Genomic DNA, 26532 nt, shown 5'->3' on the forward strand with positions numbered 1-26532 from the left:
TCAAAGTGTTTAATTTGTTCGCCAAGTGCAAAAAGACTATGGGTGTTGGTGCCGGTCTGAGGCCAAGAAATCTGCCCCAGAGAAGAATGGGTTCAGATTGAAAACGCATGGAGAAGAAAAAGTATACGTACATTTTGAGGCAGAAAGTATCCCCTCCTGGTAAAATTATATAATATATCAAACTGGATGAGTCAGAAATGCAGCACCATTCATTGGAAAAATACTTACCAGTGTACAATAAAAAGCCCCAAATAAAACATACGTTCTGTCTGGAAAATATTACATTGTTTTCATCAAATATACAAGTCAGCTTTAGTCTTTGATTTCTCTTCAACCTGTTTATTTTTGTGCCTGTATTTTCCTTGCAGACGAGTGCAGCTGTTTTCTGCTTTTATCTTCCACCATTGATTTTTCAACCTGTTGCTTTTCTTTCTTGCTCCCCACCATTGTTGTGCTCAGCTCAGTCAGGCTGGAGTCACTGACAGTTGAGGGGGCCGTAGATAAGCTGGTTAGATGATGGCTGGCAGATGGCTTCTAGTGATAGGGACTGTTAAACAATTCCATCATGTTTAGCTGTTGACACTAATCCTGCAGTTGAAAGCAACTTTTACAGCCATTGAGGCTTAGGAGTCAAAGGGTTATCCTTCCCTGGACTCAAAGGAGTTATAAATAGTCATTTGTTTAATGAGAGTGATTAACACCTTTTGAAAAAAAGGAGGCCACAGATGAGCATGTAGAACAGGAGGGAGTTGGATATCTTCAGAGGTTCTTTTTTTAGGTTTTACAAACTGACACTCTAGTATTTAAAGTGAAAGACAAAGAAGGTAATGGTTACGACCTTTCAGGTTTTGTTCCAGTTTTTGTCAGTCATTGAGGAGAGTTGCCCTCACTTCCTGTCCTAGTGAGATGACCTAAATTAAATCTCTCCAACATGGACTTGCCTAAAAATAAAATGTGTTTTGGACGTGAGGAAAGCTATCCAATTGGGCCAGCAACTGTGGAAGTTCCCAACCCTTCCCCACCTACGTGGAGATGTGATGAACTGTTGTATGTGGGCATAAGAGTGTGAATCAATGCATGCCCTTAGGAAGTACCATCCCTTAAAAGACCATTGCAAAAATATAAGTATGGTTTGAGACTTGTCATGTACTACCTTGTGTTCATAACCTTGAGTCAAAAAGTTATATAAAATCATTTGTACAAAACCTTATTTAGAAAATGTAGTAAAACAGTGCTGTGTATGCATAAAAGACAAGGATACAAAGTGCATAAAGAATAACGCATTGGCACCAAAAATATGATGACACATCATAACAAAGAATGGAATAATCGTAACAAAATTTCCCTTGTACTGAACCGGTCAGAAAAACCCCACCAATCCAGTACAACAAGGAGAACCAAAGGGCCAAGGTAAACAACAACATCCATAAATTATACATTCAGTCAAACCTACCCCCTCCATAAACAAATGACCCATACACCAACCATCATGCCTGCACTCCAAAGAACTGAAATGTGGACCAATCGCTACTCCAATATATGATTCTCTCAGACGAGTCAGAATCAGTCTCGGGGGAGCAAGTTCTGGAGTCTCCAGCCAGGCCCCCCATATTCTATGAAGTTTTCTGCTTGCATTTCTACGCTGATATGTTAAATGTTCCCGTACGAGGATATAATTGACTTGGTCTATCCATAATTTCTTAGTGGGGACATGAGGGGATAGCCAAAACCTGGCCACCAGCTTCCGAGCTAGATACAATAGTCTAATTACAGCAACATTAATAGGATAAGGATAAACTTCTTCATCTATTGCTCCCAGAATACATGTCAAGGGGTCGAAGGGGACCCTGACCTGAAAGACCGAAGAAATAGTCTCAGTGACATCGCCCCAGTACCGGTGCAGCCTGGGACAATGCCACATCAGGTGAATGAGAGACCCCTCCGCCCCACAATGCTTGGGGCACTCGGATGAGTCCCTCCTCCCCCAGCGATTTAGCTGAATTGGCGTACGATAGACCCTGTGCAACAAAAACAAGTGAGATAGTCTATGTGACTGCGACACCGAAGTAAGTGGACCTGCCTGCAAACACAATTCCCAAGCCTCACCACTAATGTCCCCCAAATCCTCTGTCCAGTCCTTCTACTTGGAAACGTCGTAGAGTCTTGTACTGATGCTAATAGACTGGCGTAAACATAGGATATTAAGCCCTTTTTCTCCCGACCAAAAAATACATTATCTATCAAAGCGTGATTAGTAAGTACAAGAGTAGAGGCCCTGCTCTGAGCTTGAAGAGCATGTCGGATCTGAAGGAACCAATTGAACTGCTGTCTGGGAGGGTCAAATTCAGTCTGTAGTTCGAGAAATTACTTCAGCACGTTACCATTATACAACTGAGCAATTTTAATAATACCCGCCGATTTCCAAGCCTGGAAACCGTCAAGTTTATGAATTTCCCCCAGATTAGGATTATCCCATAATGGGGTATCCGGAAGAAATCCCGAAATTCGCAGGCCGGACTTAACCGCAGTCCAAAGCTTCTTCAGAAGAATGACAGTAGGCGCCGTCTGTGGCAGGTGAGGTAATCCATCGCTAGTCCCTGTCCGTATCATAAAAACAATTTAACAAAATACTTGTCCAGGGTGGTGTAAATCCTGGGTTCAAGTTTCGGTTTGTAGTTTATATAGCCAATGTGTTTACCGGGCTGACCTGCTTTGTCAGGCCCTCCGATCCAGTTAAATACTGTAACAACATTTGTAGATCATGACAATCAGTGTTTCATATATTAAATAACAGACTATATTTCTCTACATACAGCATCATATTTTATTACCAGGAAAAACACATTCTCTATATTCATTACAGCATTCCATATAGCGGGGGTGAATGATATGATATTTTATAATATAGATCAGCCCTCAAATATTCCACTCGCCAGCTTGCATAATGTAAGTGGAATTTAGTGCAGGGCGAGTGAGGAGCAGGGACAGACTGGGCTCAGTTTCCTGGCTGATCGCTTTTGGCAAAAGCAGTGCGACCATCGGTCCCCCCTCCTGCCGCACTGATGTCCTGTAAAAAAAAAAAAAGCATGCATAGCTTCATTAGCCAGGAAACTGTCCACCAGAGGATACAGAGCGGCAGGGCCAAACCACCCTGGGCTGCTTTTGAGCTGAGGATGCAGCGCTCCCCTCCTTCCCTCCTCCTCCTCCTCCTCCTCCGTATCGCGCACACACAGTGAGCATCTCCCGCCGTGCATCACGGAGCTGGGCCTGTGTTCGACTGCGCGGTTACAAGGTCCTGCCCCCTAGATTATCTTGTGTGATAGTAGATGGAACACTGATTGAATCAGTGTTCCGCTTATCACACGAGCCAGCCTAGGGGGGGCGAACCTTGTAACCGCACCGCCGAACACAGACCCAGCTCTTTGATGCACGGAGGGAGATGCCCGCTGTTTGTGTGTGTGTGTGATCCACAATGGTGAGGCTGCATTTAATGGGGCACAGTGAGGCTGCATCTAATGGTGTACAGTGGGGCTGCATTTAATGGGGCACAGTGGGGCTGCATTTAATGGGGCACAGTGGGGCTGCATTTAATGGGGCACAGTGGGGCTACATTTAATGGGGCACAGTGGGGCTACATTTAATGGGGCACAGTGGGGCTACATTTAATGGGGCACAGTGGGGCTACATTTAATGGGGCACAGTGGGGCTGCATTTGACGGGCATAGTGAGGCTGCACTGATGGCTACTGATATGCTTTATGTTAATATTTTTAAAGTTTTTGTTCATATTTATTTCTGGAACTTAATTTGTGTAATTTCATGAGATAATGTAAGAGGGCGTGTTTAGGGGTGGCCTTGGGGGAAGGAGAGCGGTTGGGTTGGGCAACTGATGGCGAGTAACTCGTAAGGACTGGCTAGTGGCTCAAGACTTGAAATTTTGAGCCCTGATATAGGTCATTTAATTTAAAAGGGTACACATAAAAAAAAAATCACCTGTATAGTGTTGCCTCAAAGATTGGTGGTAATTGGCCTGGGGAGCCTGTGGGGAACGTCTCCAAGACCCCAAACAGAAACGCCCACATGCGGAGTAAGGACAATACAATAGATGTTAAGAATATATACTGTGGTGTTGGTGTTAAATCATAAAACCCAGAAGGAGGAAAAGGGAAGAGGGGGTTGGGGGAGATGTATTAAATGTGTCTGCCTTTTAAAGCTGTCTGTGTTCTGTTGATATTCCCTCATTTCCTAAATCTTTCCAGTGGGGATAGACCGTAATAAAAAATTAAAGCTAAAGCTGACCATACAACAGATTTTGTTTTTCATTCAGCCTGAAAAAATAAAAACATTCCTCTATCCACGCAATATAGCACGGATGAATGAATCTCCCACTTCACTTGCATATTAAGCTATTACTTTTTTCCCTCTTCCTGTTTTTGTGTCCCACAGAATGTGAGGGACTGGGACCTCCCTAACAAAAACTCGGGCAGCAATTAATAAACTGTCAAAGTTATGAGAAATCCTAAGGGTCATATAGAGCAATAAAAGAGAGGAAAATAGCCATGGATTAATCTTGCATTTAATTAACCCCTTATTGATAGAGGGTAAAACCGATCTTCACGCCTGACCAGAATTTTGCAGCTTTGACATGTGTTGGTAAAATTGAAATCTTTTTCTACATTAAAGAGGAGCAAAAAACACAGGGGTGGCATGAACAGTGACTAATCGCAGTGATCAGGTAATCGGGAACTGTTCATACAGGACTCGAGGCTCTCTGGTCTCTGTGGTGGGAGCACAAGTGAATAAGAGATAAGAGGAATAAGTTCAGTGCTTGCAACCTTTCTTCTTAACTAATGTCATCCAGTCCCTTTTATTGGCTTTGTTGCCCTTCTTTGTACTAGCTCCATTTCCAGTACATCCTTCCTGAGGACTGGTGCCCAGAACTGGACAGCATACTCTAGGTGCGGCCGGACCAGAGTCTTGTAGAGCGGGAGAATTATCGTTTTACCTCTGGAGTTGACCCCCCTTTTTAATGCATGCCAATATTCGTGTTTCCTTTGTTAGCAGCAGCTTGGCATTGCATGCCATTGCTCAGCCTATCATCTACTAGGATCCCCAGGTCCTTTTCCATCTTAGATTCCCCCACAGGTTCTCCCCCTGTGCATAGATTGCATTCATATTTTTGCCACCCAGATGCATTATTTAAAATATTTCTACATTAAACCTCATTTGCCATGTAGCTGCCATTAATTTGTTCAGATCTTTTTGCAAGGTTTCCACATCCTGCGTAGAAGTTATTGCCTTGCATAGCTTGGAATCGTCCGCAAGTACAAAGATTGGACTGTTTACCCCATCCTCCAGGTCGTTTATGAACAAATTAAATAGGATTGGTCCCACTACCGACTCCTGACCATTTTTAGTACTCCCCTTTAATCACCACTCTCTGAACTCACCCTTGTAGCCAGTTTTCAATCCATATACTCGCCCTTTGGTCCATGCCAAAGGACCTTATTTTGTACAGTAAAAGTTTATGGGAAACTGTGTCAAATGCTTTTTTTTTAATTCAGATACACCATGTCTACGGGCCTTCCTTTAACTAGATAGCAACTCACCGCCTAATAGAAGGTTAATAGATTGGTTTTGCAAGAATGATTCTTCATAAATCCATGCTGATTACTGCTAATGCGAACGTTCTCATTACTAAAATCTTGTATATAGCCCATTATCATCCCCTCCAAGAGCTTACATACTATTGATGTTGGGCTAATTGATCTGTAATTCCCAGGGATGTATTTTAGGCCCTTTTTAAATATTGGTGCTACATTGGCTTTTCTCCAATCAGCTGGTACCATTCCAGTCAGACTGTCAGTAAAAACCTAATAGTGTTTAGCCAGTATTTGCTAAAAAAACGGCAGCTAGCTGCATAAAATTAAGGACAGAATAAAGGTAGAGCAATTTGATCGTGTCCTCCGTTTTCAGCTGGGTATACAGTACACACACACAGATTCTTTACATTCAACCTGCAGGCTGAATGCATTTTTTTTTTTTTTTTTTACAGATTTACGCTTCCATTCTTACACAGCATGGATTGAGGAATCCCCTGCTTCAGCTGATGTATTCTGACTGTTGCAGCCTGGCACCTGTCCAAATACCTGAACAGCCATTGATATTTGACCAACAATTTTCCACCAAGCTCCTTTGATTTTTTTTTTAATCAAAGGATATTGGGTGGAGAGTGGGTAACAGGTCCGCTCATCTAGTGTACTTGGGTCAGTTTCTTAAGAACTGACCTAAGTTTGTAAAATATTTATACCCAGTTTTAAGAGAGATTTTTTAAGTAATTTTGTTGATTTGAAATTAATTTCTGAAGATCATGGCAATACTGTGGTTTCACTTTGGCCTTCATTGCTTTCCCAGAAAGTATGAGAAAAGGGACAAGGACTCTTTGGAACTGCTGCCCATTGTCCCCTAGCTTTTGCATAGAGCATCTCATCCATGGTGTAAAGTGATAGTTTGTGGTGGCAAAGTGGTCTTTGTCCGGAAGGCAGTATTCAGGGACAGTTTTTGCATCTCGTATTTGTCATTCATTTCCATTCTGATTACTGTAAAAATGTTTTCTATCTCCTCATATAGTGCTCTGAGTTGCCTGACCGCTTTAGAATCCATTTCATTTTGATGTTTCCAAATTTCATGCGACATCTTCTAACAATACATCAATCACATCCTGTTAATGTTATCCTATGTAAATATGGGAGCCTGATAAAAACATAAAGAAAACTGGTTCAAAGTCAGCCTTAAGGCTTTAGTGTCTGCTACTTTTCTGTACCACTGACTATGCTCATAGATATGCTGTAAGGGTATGTTGTATGTTTGTGCATGAATTATGAATTGTGGATCACTTTTTTCTCTTTTTGCCTTTTTATATAGATTAATGTTCGAGTGACCACCATGGACGCGGAGCTGGAGTTTGCCATTCAGCCGAATACAACTGGCAAGCAGCTGTTTGACCAGGTACATATAATAACATTGACACCACTTTAGGAATATATTATTGTATCATTTTTAGTATAATTGTTTCTTTCTAACACAAAGTACGGACAGCATTCTTGTTGTCAAGTCGTTTTTTTATTTTAAAGCCTAATTTCTGCAGATGTATAAAACAATTCTTGGTCATTCAGTACAGGACACAGACTTCTTTAAATTATGACTGTGTAATTTTCTACCACATTCAGGTCCCCAAGTCCCTTCCTGCACACCTGCCTGGTAGAAGCCAACCTGTAATGTTGCTTGCACTAGATCCTGGTGTGGGTGCTCCACTTGGCACAACATATTAGTACAACATATGGAATTAGCTGCAGAGTGCTACAGGTCTGGAGCTGTGGTCTGCCTGGTGCAAAGGCCATTTATTAAACGCCCATGTGGAAGGTATGCCTGTTGTGGAAGGAGAAACCAGGAGGCATTACTTTCCCCTTAGCTCTGTAAACTATGTTTAGTACAGGGCAGTAGCCCTTTAAATGTTTCAACCCAGGGTGCCAAGTTATTTCCTCTTTTAGGATGAGGTGCAAACCACTGTTCACCCTTCCACTGGTGTTTTTTTTTTATTTTCGTGCCATTTAGTTGTATGTGTTTAAAGGGTGGCTGGTGTAGCAATCTTGCACCATAAGAAGTGTCAGAGTGCTGTTCTGTGCCTGTTAAAATGAGCACTACTGTGCCACCCCAGGAGGTTACTGTGCATGCAAGTCCTGCCTCTTCCTCGTTGGAATTTGGACACTGGCCAAGCAACATCTCCTACTTCTCCTATCTGAGGGCACATTGCAGCGGTTTGCACTCAAAGATCCTGGGTTATAATGGCCTACAGGTGCTTGCACCGAGGCATCATCCCTCCTGCTCTGTTGGAAGCCATAAGTACCCCTTTAAGGATATTTTATTTATGGGGATAAGGGGTCATATTGGCTCAATAGTTCAGGCTTAGCCTTTAGCTCCATTAGGGGTTGTATTGCATATGTGCAGGGCCCTTGTACACTCTACTCTGATGGTTGCCCCAATTCTAAATCCCTTCCTTTTTCTTATCGCTCAGCCAGATCGTCTGCTGCTCCAGGCTCATACTTCCTTTCTTGAATTTTCTGCCAGTGTCAGATTTCACAGGCAAAATTTTGGACTTTGAGGCTCTAGACCACAAGGGTCACGACTGTGCCCCTTCCACCTCCCCTCTTGAGTCAATCTTTGACTTTGTCCTAGAGTAAGTTACAGTGCAAGAGGAGGAGTTTTATGAATCTGCAGTGATGTTTCATGCCCCGTCTGTTTGCCTACCTCCTCTGGTCTGTGTATCAGCTTAAGGACCGTGCACTCACACCTGCATGTTTAAATTATTTTCTCTCAGCAGGGCTCCACCCCAGCCTCTAACAGGAAACACTACTTAACTCTGTGTACTGCAAGCCAGCCTTGCCCAAGCAATAGTTTGTTAAGGCTTCCCTGTGTGTTTCCATGTCTGCTTGTTGCCCCGACCCTTGGCTTCTCATCCTGACTATTCCTTGTTTCTCTGGATTGCTGCTTCCTCTTCATCCACCAGAGCCAGCCGTGAGCTAGAACTTGGAGACCCTGGGGGACGTGACCTGGAGTCGGCAAGTCCATCCTCATCATCGAAGGCTTTGGTGAAAACCTGCTGGCTCTTAGAGACTCTGCACCCTGGGGAATATTATGCTCTAGCTCCCTGTTTGATCAGTGTCGGTGCTTAGGTGGAGTTACTTCCCTGAACCACACCAAAGCTCCATCCGCAGCAGTTGGCAAAAGGGTCCACAAACTTAGCGGTGTGCACCTAATCCTAGCGGTGGTCACCTGGCTAGGAGCTTTCAGCTGAGGAAAATTCCCCACCAGCTGTAAAATCAGATCGGAAGGATACTACTATGGATATTTCTTCCAAGCTCAAAGAGACTATTGCTAAACTTATGGAAGTTGTATGCTCTTGTTTAGCATTAGAGCAGCCAAAGGTATCAAGTATCTAAGTTTCTCCATACTTGTTAATAGGGTTGTCCTTATACCACTTTTTTAGGACTGAGTACAAGTACCGATACTTTTTTTCAAGTACTCACCGATACCGAATACCGATACTTTTTTTTAAATGTGTCCCCCCACATATGCAGCCGTGTCCCCCCACATATGCAGCCATGTCCCCCCCACATATGCAGCCATGTCCCCCCCACATATGCAGCCATGTCCCCCCCACATATGCAGCCATGTCCCCCTCACATATGCAGCCATGTCCCCCCCACATATGCAGCCATGTCCCCCCCACATATGCAGCCATGTCCCCCCCACATATGCAGCCATGTCCCCCCCACATATGCAGCCATGTCCCCCCCCACATATGCAGCCATGTCCCCCCCCCACATATGCAGCCATGCCCCCCCCCCACATATGCAGCCATGTCCCCCCCCACATATGCAGCCATGTCCCCCCCCCACATATGCAGCCATGTCCCCCCCCACATATGCAGCCATGTCCCCCCCCCACATATGCAGCCATGTCCCCCCCCCACATATGCAGCCATGTCCCCCCCCCCACATATGCAGCCATGTCCCCCCCACATATGCAGCCATGTCCCCCCCACATATGCAGCCATGTCCCCCCCACATATGCAGCCATGTCCCCCCCACATATGCAGCCATGTCCCCCCCACATATATGCAGCCATGTCCCCCCCACATATATGCAGCCATCAGAGTATCGGATCTGGCATCGGGGGCATTTGCGGGAGTACAAGTACTCCAGCAAATACTCGGAATCGGTCCCGATACCGATCCTAGTATCGGTATCGGGACAACCCTACTTGTTAATATTTCCTTGCCCACACACTGGTTGAGCCAGTTCTGTATGGAGTCTGGCCTCACCTAGAGAATATCTTTGCTCCTCCCAAACATTTGGCTCACCAGTATCCCATGACACTCATGCACCCCGTGCATGTTAAACCTATGTTCATTGACCTGGTAGATAAAAAGATAAAGGCTCTCTTTGCCTTGGTTGGTCCTGCCATGCAAACTAAGTGTACAGCCTGGAACCTCAGTTCCATCCTTATGTATCCTTTTGTCCATAGTCAACTGGACCCTTTGCCTTCAGCTTTACGTTGCTGTGTAAATAGCTTGGTGGATACTTTACCAAATTTCCAAAATGAGCCTTCCCTCTCAGGACATGCACAGGAGTCTGTGGCTTAAATGTTGCCCTGAAGAACGCCCTCGGAGGAAACTCCTTAAATGGTTACCCTTTGAAGCCTATTTGGGCTCTCCTTGGATAAGTAAATCAAAGAAATTATGAGGGGAGTAAGCATATTCTTTTCTCCTAGAAATAAAAGATTTGTGCATCTGCCAGTAGGCTTTTTAAAGGGAGAATGGCTTCCACGGCTAGGTCTAAAATGGTAATGTATTTTTGTAAATAGACCTGGCCTTCCAGGCATGCCAAGGCCTATTCACAGTAATGGTGCACACCCCACTTCTCAAGGTGAGGGCATGTCTGTTGGCCTTCTCAGTCATGTCTTCCTTAAAAATCCCAGACACCTGGGTCCAGAATGTGTTTCCAGGGGCTACAATATATAGTTGTACACTCTGCCTTCATCCTGCTGCATGCTTAACGTCTCTCATTCCCCATCTTGACAAATGGATCTGCTGTTAAACAGTTCTTAGATCACGGGGTCATTATGCCTTTGCCAGCATGAGAATGCTTTCAAGGTTTCTGCTCAAACCTCTTTAAAGGTTCTCAAATAAATTGAGGTGTTTGGCCCATGCTGGATCTGAAAACTCACTTATCCCTATGTTTTCATGGGCAATGCCAGATCAGTCAGTACCTGTCTTCCTTATGGGGGATTTTCTGGCCAAATCAATATCCAGAGGAGTGCTTAACTACACCTTTTTTAATTTTTCTCATCATTCTCTTCGGTTTCAAGTCGGCGATTAGCATTACCAGTTTGTTGTCCCTCTTTGGGCCTGTCCAAATTCTTCCAGGTTTTCATCAAAGTACTGGCTTTGCTCTGTTCTTAAGTGATTTATGTTATGGGGTACCTGGGCAATATCCTGCTAAACGATCAGTCCTCCATGTCAGCCAACATCCACCAAAATGGTACAGGCTCTGCAGAGCGTTGGTTTGGATATTCAACCTCCCAGAAGTCATTGCCAGACCAATTTTGCAGATGGAAATACCTGGGTCTGGTGCTGAGCTGTTTTTTTTTTGCTTTGCTTGGGTTTTATGGCGGCCTCCTTCGAGGCAGTGTCATATGCCTAATTTTGTTCCAGACCATTCCAACCCAACATTCGGGCCGTGTGACACAAAGCAAATCATTCCTTGGACTGCTCTATTTGTCTGGCTGCCAGGGTCAGACTCTATCTAGCACGGCTGTTTTTCCACCTGGCACTGGAGTTAAGGAAGCCTTTTCCTCTAAAGATCTCAGAATGGATGTCAGCCTGTAAGGCTGGGGAGCAGTCTTGAACGCCTTGTTGGTGCAGGTGACTTGGTCATCGGAGAAAGCTCAACATTTTGGGACTTAGGATGATTTTTTTTTTCCTTCTAAGCTGGAATCCTATAATGAGGGCACCAAATGAAAATCCAGCTAGAGGTTGGCATATATGAACCAAGGAAGCACCATATATTGCACAGCTCTAAGGGAAGCAGACATGACCCTCACTTGAGCATGTTTTGGCCATGTCCACCATCTGCATTCCAGGTGTAAAAAAAAAATTGGCAGATGGAATTTCTCTGTCGTCCGTGCCTAGATTTAGGAGAATGGACTCTCCATCCAAAGGTCTTTCAAGTATTTGGCCATTGGTGGGGAATGTCACATGTTATCCATAATGAACAACAAAGGTGGATAGGTTTGTTGCCAATGCTCTTCTGACACCATAGGATCAGTTTAACTTGGTCTATGGCTATGCAGCCCTTACTTACTCCACGGGATAGAGGAGGAGTGCACTCTGGTGGTCCTTGTTGCAACAAATTCGCCCAGGAGTATGTGTTACTTAGACATATTCCAGCTCTTGTAGACTCTTCTGGACCGTTCATGCCTCCTACCCCAAGGGCCAGTGTTCCACCCTACGTTTCGTTGACTGATTTTAACGGCAGGGGCCTTTCAGACTCTATTATCCCTACCCTCTTGAAGTCTAGGAAGTCAACCTGTCATAAACTGCCACTGCACCTGGAAGGCCTGTTTTGCTTGTTACAAGTTGAAGAATTTTCAGCCTAAGAAGTACTTTGTGGGACGTTCTGTCTGGTTCTCTCAATTCTGCAGAAACCACCCTTTGAATCTATTAGGGCTATTCCCTTGTCTGACCTTTTGTGGTAAGGTAGTCTTGCTTGTGGCTATCGCCTCTTCAAAAGAGCACCTGACTTGGCGACCTTATACTGTAAGCTGCCTTTCTTATTGCTGGACAAGGTTGTTTTGATTCCTCCTTCTGATGGTGGGTTCTGTCAACCGCCTTAATCGGGATTTTGTCCCTTTCTTCCTTATGTCCTTCTCTGAAGTATTCTAAGAAAATTTCCCTGTACTGTTTGCACATAGCGCATGCTGTGTGAATTTACCTCTCAACTCTGAAACTGAGCATTTCATGGGCATTTCAGCTATAAGGCATTGGCTTTGCAAGGCTGCACCTGTGCTTCTGTTCACACGTTTTGTTAAAGTGGAATAAAACCTTCTCAAAAACATTGGACCCAAGGAGCTTTTAAACGACATGTGCTGGCATGTACAGCATATTGGCACTTTATGGTAGTATTGCCTGGCAAGCCATCTTTCCCTGGTCTTCTTTCAGGTATTGACTTTTCGACTGCTTGGTTGGCCACTCCACAGTGACATCAATCCTGTGCATGGGAGTCGAACTATCACAGCAAAGAACAGTGCTGTAAATGTATGATAGATAAGTATGGAATGTTTATCCTGCAATAATATTGACACAGAATAGCACAGGACAAATGAGTATATCATTCTATGGTTTGCTGATCCACAAGCCTCCATTGCATAAGATAATTACTGTGTCAGAAAAGTCATCTCTATAGTGGTAATTTTGTCTCCTTTTCTAGGTGGTGAAGACTGTCGGTCTGCGCGAAGTCTGGTTCTTCGGGCTGCAGTATGTAGACAGTAAAGGTTATTCAACGTGGCTAAAGCTGAATAAAAAGGTTTGTTGCCCCACTTAATCTAATTTTTTATTAGTTTTTCTGATGTATCCCATTTTTATCTATTCACACTTTTTTGATTAGCGTTTTAATTACAAACCTGTTATTTTTAGTTTATTATTAGACCTGCAGTTTTATATCAGGCTGGCTACTTCTAATGTGTTTGAATCCGTGTTATAAAATTGAGTGATCAGCCTTCTATGAGCAAATGAAAGAAGTTGTAAAGGAATTTTTTTTTTTTTTTTTTGCTGAAATGTTTACAGGGTATAGAGACATATTAGCCGGATTCACGTAGAGCGGCGCATCTTTGGACTGGTGTAGCGCATCTCATATGCGCTACGCTGACGTAAATCAGTGAGGCAAGAACAGTATTCACAAAGCACTCGCTCCCAAACTTGCGCCGGCGTAACGTAAATTGGCCGGCGTAAGCCCGCCTAATTTAAAGTAGGAAGGTAGTGGGCATGATCTATTAAAATGAAGCGTGACCCCATGTAATTGAAGGGCCAAACGAACGGCACATGCGCGCGCATGCTCAGAATCACGTCGCATATACTCTCTAAGATAGGACGGCTCAATGCCTACGACGTGAACGTAACCTACGCCCAGCCCCATTCACGTACGACTTACATAAACGACGTAAAATACGACGGCTGTTCCGACGTCCATACCTTTGCATGGGATGCACCTTCTATATGGTGGTTTAACTTTACGCCGGACGTACGCCTTACGTAAACGGGCGATGATTACTGCGACGGGCGTAAGTACGTTCGTGAATCGGCGTATCTTGCTCATTTACATATTCGACGCGTATATCAATGGAAGCGCCCCTTGCGGCCAGCGTAAATATGCGCCCAAGATACGACGGCGTAGGAGACTTACGTCGGTCGGATGGAGCCAAAATTCAGGCGTATCTTATTTCAAGAATCAGGCACAGAGATACGACGGCGCATCCGTGAACTTACGCTGCGTATCAGAAGATACGTCGGCGTAAGTCTTTCTGAATCCCGCTAATAGTTAACCGATTCCTTTTAAAAATGATTAAAAATAGATAAAAATCAATCATATAATGTACCTACAGTTTCAGTTTCGTTTTTGCCTGCTTTTTTTCTGCTCTGTGATGTACAGAGACTCAGAGCCAATACAGGGCAGTGATGGTTTGTAAAATTGGTGTCGAGGGGTTTTAGACACACAGTAATCCCACCTCCTTGATTAGTGACCACAGAGAGAAAGTTCCCATGACTTTTTTCATCAGGAAACAGACAACCAGGAAGTGTTCAGAACAGAGAAGGATTAGAGCAAAAACGAACAATGAGGACATGAAACCAGCACTGCAGTAAGGTAAAGGAAGCTATTTAGCTTAAATTTTTTTTCCCTTTAGTGACCCTTTAAGCCTATGGTTTTAATCAGGTTAAATGTGTGCATGAACCTACACATTCATCTAGATTACGGAATCACCTAGTGTCTGTAGGACACTTGCAGACACAGTTTCACACTGCAGCGATGCCAGACATTGCACGTGATTTGCACCGTACTGCTGTGCAGATCACGTGCAATGTCTGTGCGATGCAAATTCAGCCATACAGACTGTAAGGCTAAATTTGCATTGCATTCAGGCCAAACTCATGCAGGACCCCCCCCCCCCCCCTCCCTTTTCTCCACACCAAAAGCGGTTTGCACAGGTGTGAACACCCATGCGTTCCGATTCCTGTCTGAATTGACAGTTTGCACTGACATATGCGAACCGATCTGGGGGTGTCAGTAACTTTGTATTGACGCTTCCAGCGGTTCGCATAGGGCAGTTCATTGAACTGCCTGTGAGTTGGGTGCGATGCAGGAACCCTCACTGGATTTGCAGGGTTTCTGCATCATGTTCTTCTAGGGGAGACTACAAATAGTCAAAATACATTGTGCAAAATGGTGCATTCTTATGGTCCAGAGAAATGATATGCAGCTGACACGGTAGCTAGCAAGTGCAAGAGGCTCTCTAAAAGCAGATTACATGGAAACTTTGAGCATCAATGGCAGAAGTAGAGCTTTGTAAGGCTGGCCATACATGGATTATTATTATTTTTCCAATTATTCTCATCTTAAAAAAAAAAATGGTGGATGGAGGAATCCTCCTAGCTGTACTATTGTATTCTGACAGTTTTTAAACAGTCTGGTTCAACAAAGGTCGATCATTAGTACCGTTAGTCTTCTGTTTAGTGGAAAGACCATGGATGGATTGAAATTTGCCGGTTCCTGCTAAACCAGACAGATTTTGATTCATCTTTTTCCAGGAAAAAAAATGTTTTGCTGAAATGACTGTTTACAGGGTATAGAGAAATAAAAGTTAACTAATTCCTTTTAAAAATGATTACAAATAGATAAAAATCAAAAAAAAAAATATATAGTGTTTGCTAGAAAATTACATAGAACCCCCCAAAAAAATAGGATTTTTACATGTGGGAGAGAAATGTCAGAATTGGCCCGGATGGAAAGTGGTTAAGGAAATGCAGGTATTTCACCCTTTTTATTATTTACTTGCCCATCTTTGGAAGATAACATGGCTTTAACTACCTCCCGCCCACCATATAGTAAAATGGCAGACAGGATCCCCTCTCGTTCTGAGGTGCCGTCGTATGACAGCACCCCAGTCTCACCGCTCTCTTGCGTGGCGATCATGGTCATGCTGTATCTTTAGGATGACCTGGCTGTTTACCTAAGTGATCGCCTGTGTCCAATCACAGCCAATCGCATGTAAATATGGAAGTGCCATTTATCAGCTCTCCTTGCCTCACACTGACCGTGTGAGGCGAGGAGTGCTGGTCAGCAGCATCTACTCGAAGGGGAGATTATACAGATAATCAGGGCGCTTGATCATCAGTGCCCTAATTATCAGTACAGCCACAGCTGTGCCCATCAGTGACACCAATTAGTGCTGCCTTTGTGCTCATCAGTGCCTGCTCATTGGTGCCGCCCAGCGGTGCAGAATATTGGTGCCTATTATTGCCCTTAAGTGCCGCTTCATCAGCGCACATCGGTGAAGGAGAAAAATTACTTATTTACAATATTTAGCGGCAGAAGCCAAGAGAAATCTTATTTATTTTTTTATAATTTTAGGCTTTTTTTTTCTCCAAACATTAAACTCAGCAGTGATTAAATGTCATCAATAGAAAGCTCTATTTGTGTGAAAAAAATAAATATATAAAAATATAATTTGGGTACAGCGTTGCATGTCCATCCAATTGTCATTCAAAGTGTGACAGTGTTGAAAGCTGAAAATTGGGGGGGTAACAGTGCTCATTATTGAAGCGTTTAAAGACCAAGTTCACCTTTTACATAAAAAATAATACATGTTCATCTTTTTGCAGGTAAAAATTGTGCGTGTAATTTTTTCAAACATAAGCCTGGAGGTATTGCACCCATGATCACCAGATCAGGGGCTTCAATGTCAGGCTCCTGCACACTGCCCGTACCTCTGTATGGGCTGCCATAGCAGACCTGTAGGCAATGTGAATGTACTATGGACGTGCTGATCAGCATGCTCGCAGTTCATTCAAAGTACAAGTACAATCTGCTGCGGTTAATTCACAGAAAACTGCCTGAATGACGTGGCTGTGTGGACAGAGCTACTTTTAAAAAGTGACAACAGGTGCATGGAGATGAATCTCCACCCACGGTGAGGTGATGTTGACCCCCTTGAAACCACAACCAAGTGCAGAGCTGCCCCATTCACTTGAAAGCAACGGGGTGTATTTTCTGCCACGAAGCAACAAAAGAAGGAGCTGTTGGGGGAGTAATAAAAACGGCTCAACCACAGGGTTTTGCCACCCTCAATCGCTGTGAACAAGCCCCAATTTGTTGAAATCTACCTGCTTTTTATATTTTGGATAACTTTGCTGTTTAAGACCACATTGACATGCTTGGGTGTCTGAATTAGTCTAGTGTGAGTAATGGACAAGTGCATATACCTGTAAAATACATGATCTGCCTGACCACTATTGGGCTGGTCTGATGTAGGAGAGAGCCCTTACCCTGCTAGCTAGTTTAGAATGTTAAATGGGCATGCCTGGCTTCTATGGGAGCATCACCCATCCAGTAAACTGGACAACAAATCTAAAATACCCGAGTAAACTAGAACTGAGACAAAGCGTTTGCAGGGGTCAGAATATTTTTTACTGTATGATGGGAAACATCCCTCTTTTATAATATGTGGGATACCAGGAACCACAGTGAAAGAGCTGTTCTACAGAATTCAGATCCTTTAAGGTGACCTATTTCTTCTGTTTCTATTCACCGGTGTACAATTTCATATTGAACTTCTAGGAAAAGTATATTGGCTGTTTTGTTTTCCTCTGTACTAAAAGAAAATCGCAGGCAACAAGTAAATTCAGTCAGTCAGTGAGCTACAAACTCAATTAGGAAAATACTGCAGTTGTCCTGATTTGAGAAACTTTAGTCTGTTCAGGAAATTATATTGATGATGTTAGATCAATTTTATTTTGCATTTTTCAATGTTTTTACATTTTAGCCACACAGAATGCTAAGCCTTGCTATTCAATTTGTAAAATGTCAGAGCCTTCATACCGTAGGCCAGTGTTTCTCAACTCCAGTCCTCGGGGCGCACCAACAGGTCTTGTTTTCAGGCTTTCCATTATTGTGCACAGGTGATTTTATCAGTTTCACTGCCTTAGTAATTACCACAGCAGTTTGATCTGAGGGAAATCCTGAAAACATGACCTGTTGGTGCGCCCCGAGGACTGGAGTTGAGAAACACTGCCGTAGGCAGCCGAAGCAGATAGGTTGGCTAAGTATCCAGAGGGAGGCAGGGCTTATTCTTTAGGCCTCCTGTACACTGCTGTTGGTAAATGGCATTTAGGAGCAGTTGGGCATTTTTTCAGCTGCCCCTGAACTCTCCTCTATCTTATCAGTACATGTACACAGGGTCGTTTATAGTCCTTTCCAGGCACTTGAGTTTAGAAGCATTTTTTGGAAAAAAAAAAAAAACGTGTTTAGTACAGATGTTCAAATGCTCAAATGCATTTGAAACGGCAAATGCTTGTAACATCTTGTAAACGCGGTAATTCTTTCGTTAATGGTTGTTTTTAATGGGGGGGGGGGGGGAGAAAGGGAAAAATCTTTGTAGCCCACAATATACAAGGATTGTAGACCACAAATGGTCAGAAATGATTTCCCATTGAAAACGTTCATAAACGCAGATGGTAAAAGTGGCAAAACTGATGTTTTATAATGTTGGCTACTAGCTGTCAAGTTCCAGCGCTCAGAAGAGGTTTTCAAACGTCCTGTGTACATGAAGCCTTACAGGTCAAGGTCTTTACAGCCTGGGCCTAGGATCCCAACGGCTCCACAAGTACTAAAGTACTTGCAGGCACCACAATGTGTGTGTGGGGGGAGGGCATCAGCAAGGGGAATATTTTCATCCAGCAGAAGTGGCATCGGCACAAGGCGCACAACCTGCTTGGATGAAAGTTATGTTCTTTGTCAATTATAAATGTCAATACAGTGTGGTAGAAGCATGAGATGCCTGATGAGAGCTGCAGTAGGTGCACACAACCCAGAACTCCAGTGCGGAGACCCTTTTTTTAGAATTCTCGTGCAATGGATAGTGAGAGCACTGTTAATACCAGATAGCTGAACTCGGTGTGCGCAGATCAAAAGGGTGGACAGCATACCGTCCAAACTGTAGAGAATTGTGAAATATGTTCAAAGAATTTGGTAAGCATATGGGAACGAACAGATCTTTGAATGGATTGTACTTTTCACTCTCGTTTCTCCTTGCCAGTCTAATAAAGTCTTAATAAGTGATTCTGCCCTAAATTTATGTTTTTTTTTAGTAAATGCTGCAAAGTTGGATCACCTCACTGCCTCTGGTGTTAACATTTGTGTGAGAACTCTGGGTCTGCACATCTTTTTATGGTCTCCGCAAGGGAGTCTCTACTGAGTTTCTAATTTAACTTTATTTTCTGTAGCAGAAATGTTGAGACTCCAAAGCTTGGAATTGTTGTGGTGGCATCTGTCAATTGGTATCTCTGATATAGATAAACACTCACCGGCCACTTTATTAGGTACACCTTGCTAGTACCAAGTTGGACCCCAATTTGCCTTCAAAACTGCCTTAATTCTTTGTGGAATGGATTCAGCAAGGTGTTGGAAACATTCCTCAGAGATTTTGGTCCATATTGACTTGCTAGCATCACGCATTTGCCGCGGATTTGTTGGATGCCCATCTATGATGCAAATCTGGATTGAGATCTGGTGACTGAGGAGGCCATTGGAGTGCAGTGTGTTCATTGTGTTCAAGAAACCAGTTTGAGATGATTGGCGCTTTGTGACATGGTGCATTATCCTGCTGGAAGGAGCCATCAGAAGATGGATACACTGTAGTCATAAAGGGATGGACATGGTCATCAACAGTACTCAATACGCTTTCCCTGCGGTTCCTGCATCTGCAAACACACTGCAGGTTAAGGTTAAGATGCGTGGGGGTGCCATTAGGAATGTTTTTTTGTTTTGTTTTTTGGTGCAGGAACAGCTGCGATATCTGCAACCACCCTGCACAGTGTGAACATGTAGCCATCAGTTGTGTGTTATTTACAAGTTTTCCACGAGCAACGGTGGTAGTCAAGAGTACGTTTGTGCTGTACGCATTCAAACATTATCACAAACGCGTTTTTCCATTTTTGGTTTATACTGCAGACCAGTGTGTATGAGCCCATAGAATACAATACTGCTGCCTACAGATCCTTATAAGTTAGAGTATTAAGGACAAAAATGTAAAAACAGAATAATTCAGCGCTTGGGTTTAACCACTTCCTGCGGCCGTATGACTATATACGGCCGCAGTGTGGTTGCCAATTGCCGGGAGGCCTCCGGACACTGGGGGGCGCACGAGCGCCGCCGATGGCGGCCAGCCCATGCCCGCCGCATCACTGAGATGCTGATGCACGTGCCTGGCGACCGCAATGTCCGCCAGGCACCCGCGATCGGCGGTTACACAGACGAGGACGTGGATCTGTGTGTGTAAACACACAGATCCACGTCCTGTCAGGGAGAGAGGAGACCGATCTGTGTCCCTTGTACATAGGGACACCTCCCCCAGTCAGTCCCCTTCCCCCACAGTTAGAAACACTATGCAGGGTACACATTTAACCCTTCCTCACCCCCTAGTGTTAACCCCTTCCCTGCCAGTCACATTTATATAGTAATTTGTGCATATTTATAGCACTGATTGCAGTATAAATGTGAATGGTGTCAAAAGTGTCCAATGTGTCCGCCATAATGTCGCAGTCCCAATAAAAATCGCAGATCGCCGCCATTACTAGTAAAAATAAAAAATAATTCTGTCCCCTATTTTGTAGGCGCTATAACTTTTGCACAAACCAGTCGCTTATTGCGATTTTTATTTTTATTGTTTTACTAAAAATATGTAGAATAATACGTATTGGCCTAGACTGAGAAAAAAAAATGTTTGTTTTTAAAAAAAAAAAAAAAAATTGGCTATTTATTATAGCAACAAGTAAAAAAATATTGTTTTTTTTTTTCAAAATTGTCGCTCTTTTTTTTGTTTGTTTATAGCGCAAAAAATAAAAACCGCAGAGGTGATCAAATACCACCAAAAGAAAACTCTACTTGTGGGGGGAAAAAAAGGACATCAATTTTGTTTGGGAGCCACGTCACATGAACGCGCAATTGTCCGTTAAAGCGACACAGTGCCGGAAGCTGAAATTTCACCTGTGCAGGAGGGGGGTATATGTGCCCAGTAAGCAAGTGGTTAAACAGGTTCTGGATAAAGCAGCCTACACACAATTTGTGATGCCAAATAGACAACCTAGTTAAATATATAGTGTGGCGCTAAATCACGCTCAACAAAGTAACTATAACAATAATTAAATGGAAACTCCTTTACATTACGTGATAAAAAGAAACATACCTCCAATATCCTCTAGAAGTGTGTAATACGTGACAACTCATAAAGTTCTTGATAAATGTTCTAAAAGAAGTTCCATTTCATAGCATAGAAAATGTTGACAAATGGAAAACATTTATGAAGAAGATCTTGAATGATGTGCAGATCACCATCCAGTGAAAATGAGAATGAAATTCCATGCTGACAGAAGTAATGACCTCTTACCAAATAATGTTGACCATGTGTAGTAAACAATGGTCAACAAGAATTGTTAAATGCATTCCACATTAAAAGTGTCTCCATCATCCAGTGCCTATCACCAACATGTTGCCACTTTATGCCAAATAAGATATTCGGCCTTCTACCCCTCAATATGAACCATTATGGGTTAAATGGTTATAAGTAGACTACTCCCAGATGGGAAAAACAACAAACACACATTGTAGCGCAGTATGTTCCAAATCAAACCTCTTTATTCCAAGAAAAAATCTGCACTTGCGAAACGACTGCTGCTACACCGTATAAGAAGCAGTTTAAACCAGGCGGTCTCCGAGTGCTGCACTCCAGGTGGTGGATAGCGCGATGAAGTCACGTTTTATGCCATATCCCCGCATTTGTGGGGGGAGATGACATCTTTAGGGGTATCAAGTGCCTATAAACCTGATAGGCACTGGATGTGGAATGCATTTAACTAGCCTTGTTGACCATTATTTACTCCACACGGTCCACATTATTTGATAACCGGCTATTATTTCACTTATGTCTTCATGGAATTTCTTCTTTGTACTGGATGGTGATCTGCACATTCTTGAAGAGCTTCATGAACTTTTTCTATTTTTCTGCCTTTTCTATGCTCTGAAATGGAACTTCTTTTATAATAAGAACTTTATGAATTGTCGCACATTGCACACTACTAGATGATATTGGATATATGTTTGCTTTTTATCATGTAATATTGAGGAGTTTTAATTTCATTTTTATAGTTACTTTGTTGAGAGTAATTTAACACCACACTATACATTTAATTAGAGTATTGTATGCGGATGACGACTTAATCCCTATCTGAATAGGTTTGTATGTGTGTCTCCTATATTCTTTTACAGCTGCTAGAGTCCATTAGAATTATAAAAAAAAAAAACTGCTGGAAGCTCATTAACTGGAACGCTGTGAATGTTTTTTCAATGTATTATTTGTTTCCACATATCTTTGAATAGAAGTGAGGTGCAGTGAAAGTGTATTGAGGATCAATAAGCATGAACACTAAGCAAAGCAATGAGAAGGTAAAGGCCACAGGTACAAACATGTTTTAAGTCTTCCATGCAGATTTCATTATGTGCGCACACTCATGTCTCCCTAAACGCACATCATAGTCCATGCTGTCGTCTTGTGTGATAGCTGCATGATTTTGTACACATGAAGTCTCATGGTAAGAATTGGCATGATTCTGTCACTTTCAACCTGCCTTGTTGTGACCATTCCACAAACAAACCACATGGTAACCACACCAATGTATGAGAATATGCGTATACCCTCATAATTTAACTGCAATGGGTGATATCTTATAATTTGTCTGAAGAAACAACTTGGTCTGTGATGTTTCTTATTGATCAGATTCAAGTCTGCACTGGAAAATGGGATCTCTGGAATGAATCGGTTGCCATGGGGCAACACAGGCACGTCTTTCAATTACATGGATAAACATGACCCAAAATGACTGCTATAAAGCCCTCTGGTTAATAGATGCTTATTCATATGATTTTTTTTTTTTTTTTTAGGTCACACAACAAGATGTTCGGAAAGAGAACCCTTTGCAGTTCAAATTCAGAGCTAAATTTTTCCCAGAGGATGTGTCGGAGGAGTTAATTCAGGAAATAACCCAGAGACTATTCTTTTTACAAGTTAAAGAAGCAATTTTAAATGATGAGATTTACTGTCCTCCTGAGACGGCTGTCCTTCTGGCCTCCTATGCTGTGCAAGCCAAATATGGAGATTACAGCAAGGATGTTCACAAACCAGGTTACCTGGCCAATGACCGGCTGCTTCCTCAGCGGTAAGTAAAGCACGCTCAAGATAAGGGAACGCATCCACCATAAACCAATGTGTGCTCCTATTCTTCTAATGAATGGAATGGCCTGGTATTTTTTCCTTGTTATAGGAGTATTGATTCCCATGTTCTTACAGAATGAAAATCAAATGGAATCTGTAAATAACATGCCCTGCTTTGCCAAGATCAATGCTGTGAGCGTCGCTTGCAGGTGATGCACAAAAGCTCGAGGTCACTAGCAGTTTTAAAAGCATAATCTGTGAACCAATTTCCTTTCATAAATGTGTCAAATCCCATCCTTTTTTTATTTATTATTTATTTATTAGATGTTTATTCCTAGAATTGTTGCTGGCTGTAATTTCCTCTTCGCTGTGGTGCCATATATAACTGATTCTCCTCTTTATGAGTTCAGTACATTTCTTCTGATATTGTTGAGAAATTAGAACCTGTATGCCTGCATGTTGTGTATTTAGAAGACCTATATGGAGACCAATCACTGTATAGAACAGTCTTTCATCATATATGAAGGCTGATCACCTGATAAGTGAATAATCTGACCTGATACTTTTCTTAAGTCAATCAACCAAATGCCTTATAAAAATGCAGCTTCCTTCTTTCATATTGATTGCCTCAGTGCTTGCCCTGTCTCCTAAAGTCTCGATTTGCAAGTGGGAACTATCTCAATTGCATAGGTCATTGGGAACCTGTTTTAGAAGCACCATTGCTGGTTCACCATTTGCGCACACCTGTCCATTTTGATCCTCATAATTGAGACTTATGGAACTCGTGAGATATATATAATTTTTTTTTTTAAGAGTATTAATACATCCTTTTTTGTATACCGTTTTTATATATATATATATGTGTGTGTGTGTGTGTGTGTGTGTGTGTGTGTGTGTATGTATACATAATATGGATTTATATACTTTTAAATTTATTTATATCGTATGGTCCTATAAGATTATTTATGTATAGAATACTTTTATTTGTTAGTATGTGATGTATTTGTATTACAGGTTTTTAGGTATATAATAATCTATTAAGCTTTTCCCTGTATATTCACACACACACACACACACACACACACACACACACACACATACACATATATATATATATATATATATATATATATATATATATATATATATATATATATATATATATATATATATATATATATATATATACACATACACACACATGCATACATACACTTTTTAACATTGGCCACTGTCCAGTTATGGCCACTTTGGATGTAATCAGGTAGTCAATATATTGATTGGTTGGTCTACATCCAATGGGGGCCTTACCTACTGCGTGCACTTTATAGCTCTGCATATGAGCATGTGTTGAGAGGATACACAGTGACCACCAATTGATGTACATGGGTCTCCATTTATATAGTCAAGCACTCCCCTCTTTGGCCACTAGGGGGAGTGACGCCACATAGGCAACTATGTGCCTGTATTGGCTCGGGAATGGGGATGGCCAGTGAGTTATTATTTGGGACCATTAAGCAATCACCACTAGATTGCATACTTCTAGTCTTACCCCTCCACCTATCACTAATTTTCCCCCTGGGTGCCAGTGCAAGGGAGGCTCTGTAGGCAACTATGTGCCTGTATTGGTGAAGCAGTGAGGATGACTAGTGAGAAGCTCCCCAGGCGAAACGAAAGTGGCGGGTGGAATGCATATACACCCGCACTTCCGGTATCGTGGCTGTAATATGTGCCGCGCATGAGCGGAAGTGACGTTCCGGCCCACTCTGAAACAAGGGTTGGAACGCAGGAAGCCTATACACTTCCTGGTCGAAGGACAGCGTACGCTCCACCGCATACCTATGGAGAGTGAGGAGACGCGATAGATCTGCTAGAGGTATCCCCGACCACTTGCCTACCGCTGACCAGGAAGAATCACAGTAGGGTAAGGCTGTATTATTTATACCTTCTAGTACTGGTCTGGCCTTTACCCCATGTACATCTTTCACCATACTGAGGCTGGTATAGCAAATAGGGCTGGCCTGTGAGACACCTCCCTTGGTAGTGGGATTCTTAAGTTCCATCGCCTAGGATGCAAGTGGCCGAGACAGAGGGGCGGGACTAGCCAATTGGGGGTGGCCTATCCTCGGGCTCCTCTACACATGTGCATATGTATATATTTGAGGGCTTTCATGAGAGAGCGACAGCGGACCACCTAGGCTCAGAGGAAAGGGCTGCACCCCAGAAACGCGTCAGCCATTTTGCCGGCTTGATACCATCCGATCCTTGTTGTCATCAGGTTTTGCTGGCGGTGCTGTGTACCAGTCTGATTGCTTGACAAGCGCTTTATACAACTCCTTTTGTGAGTAAGATTATTGTCTTTATTTCATTAAATAAAATCTTTTAAACGGTAATGCACTAGGTCGGTTCCCCCCCCCCCCCCCCCCCCTTTTCTTTTCTTTTTTTAGTTGCATGAATTCCCATGGTTCTGAGGAGGGCTGCAAGACTCCAGACTTTGCCTTAAAATTGGACTATGTTGCCCTCTAGCGGAAAACACCAGAGCGCAGGAGAATTTTTGTGCGTTATAACCTTTAGCATTCCCAGTTTTCTGCTGCTTTTCACCACGGAAGAGGTTAATATTATAGGATTGACTGCTGACGTCATCCACTAGGTGACGTCTCCATTCTGCGTTCTTTCCCACCATACAGCGTTGAGGAGGAATCATCTGCTGCTCCTGTTCAATCCTTTCCTGCTGCCCACCTACATTGACTTTGATCACCTTGCAGTACCTAAGGCCTTGCCTTACATTGCCTTACATTGCCACGCAGTTACAACATGTGTAATTCAAGACACATGCTAACAGTACCTGCAACACTCATAAATACTAATGGCTTCAGAGCTACTTCCTACTAATGGGGCCAACATCAGTAACCATGAATCCTGTTACCCTCTGCTCCTAAAGTCTATTCTGTTTGGAGTTGTCTTGGCTCCATTGGCTATGACCAATTCACCTGCCTTTTCAGCAACTGACTCTCTGATTCTGAGTCACTTCAGTCTTTTTCTAATGAGCTTTCTTCTGAAGCATCTCAGTCCTCTGCTAGAACTCCCACATAAGAGACCGTTTTGACACTTATTGATGTGGTGCACACCACTCTGAAACTAGAGGATTCGACTTTTGCTTTTACCCATGCTATTCTCAGTCTCTTTAGAATGCCTAAGACAACTAAGGCATTCCTGTTTATTATCTACAGAGATTGGAAATGCCCAGACAAGATGTTTTGCTCACCACTGCCTTAGCAAAGTGACCACCATATACTGGTAGAGGATGCACCTGTCTTTAAGGACTCAACCAATACATGGTTTTAAGCCATATTTAAGAATCTGTTCTCACTGGCAGGCCCTGCTTCTCACCCCATATTTGACGTGAACTTGCTTTGCCAAACCCAGTGTGTCTGGT

At 42.9% G+C, this 26532-nt stretch overlaps 1 protein-coding gene across 1 annotated transcript in view; it reads left to right on the top strand.

Moving 5' to 3' along the window:
- The window catches only part of RDX (radixin), a 193133-nt gene that overhangs the window by 105382 nt on the left and 61219 nt on the right, over positions 1 to 26532 (top strand). The window contains exons 3-5 of the mRNA XM_040340564.1: positions 6924 to 7007; positions 13049 to 13144; positions 22826 to 23100. Coding sequence (XP_040196498.1) covers positions 6924 to 7007; positions 13049 to 13144; positions 22826 to 23100 — 455 coding nt within the window. The remainder of the gene's footprint in view (positions 1 to 6923; positions 7008 to 13048; positions 13145 to 22825; positions 23101 to 26532) is intronic.

Source organism: Rana temporaria, chromosome 2, assembly GCF_905171775.1.
Source record: "Rana temporaria chromosome 2, aRanTem1.1, whole genome shotgun sequence".
NCBI classification, from domain to species: Eukaryota; Metazoa; Chordata; class Amphibia; order Anura; family Ranidae; genus Rana; species Rana temporaria.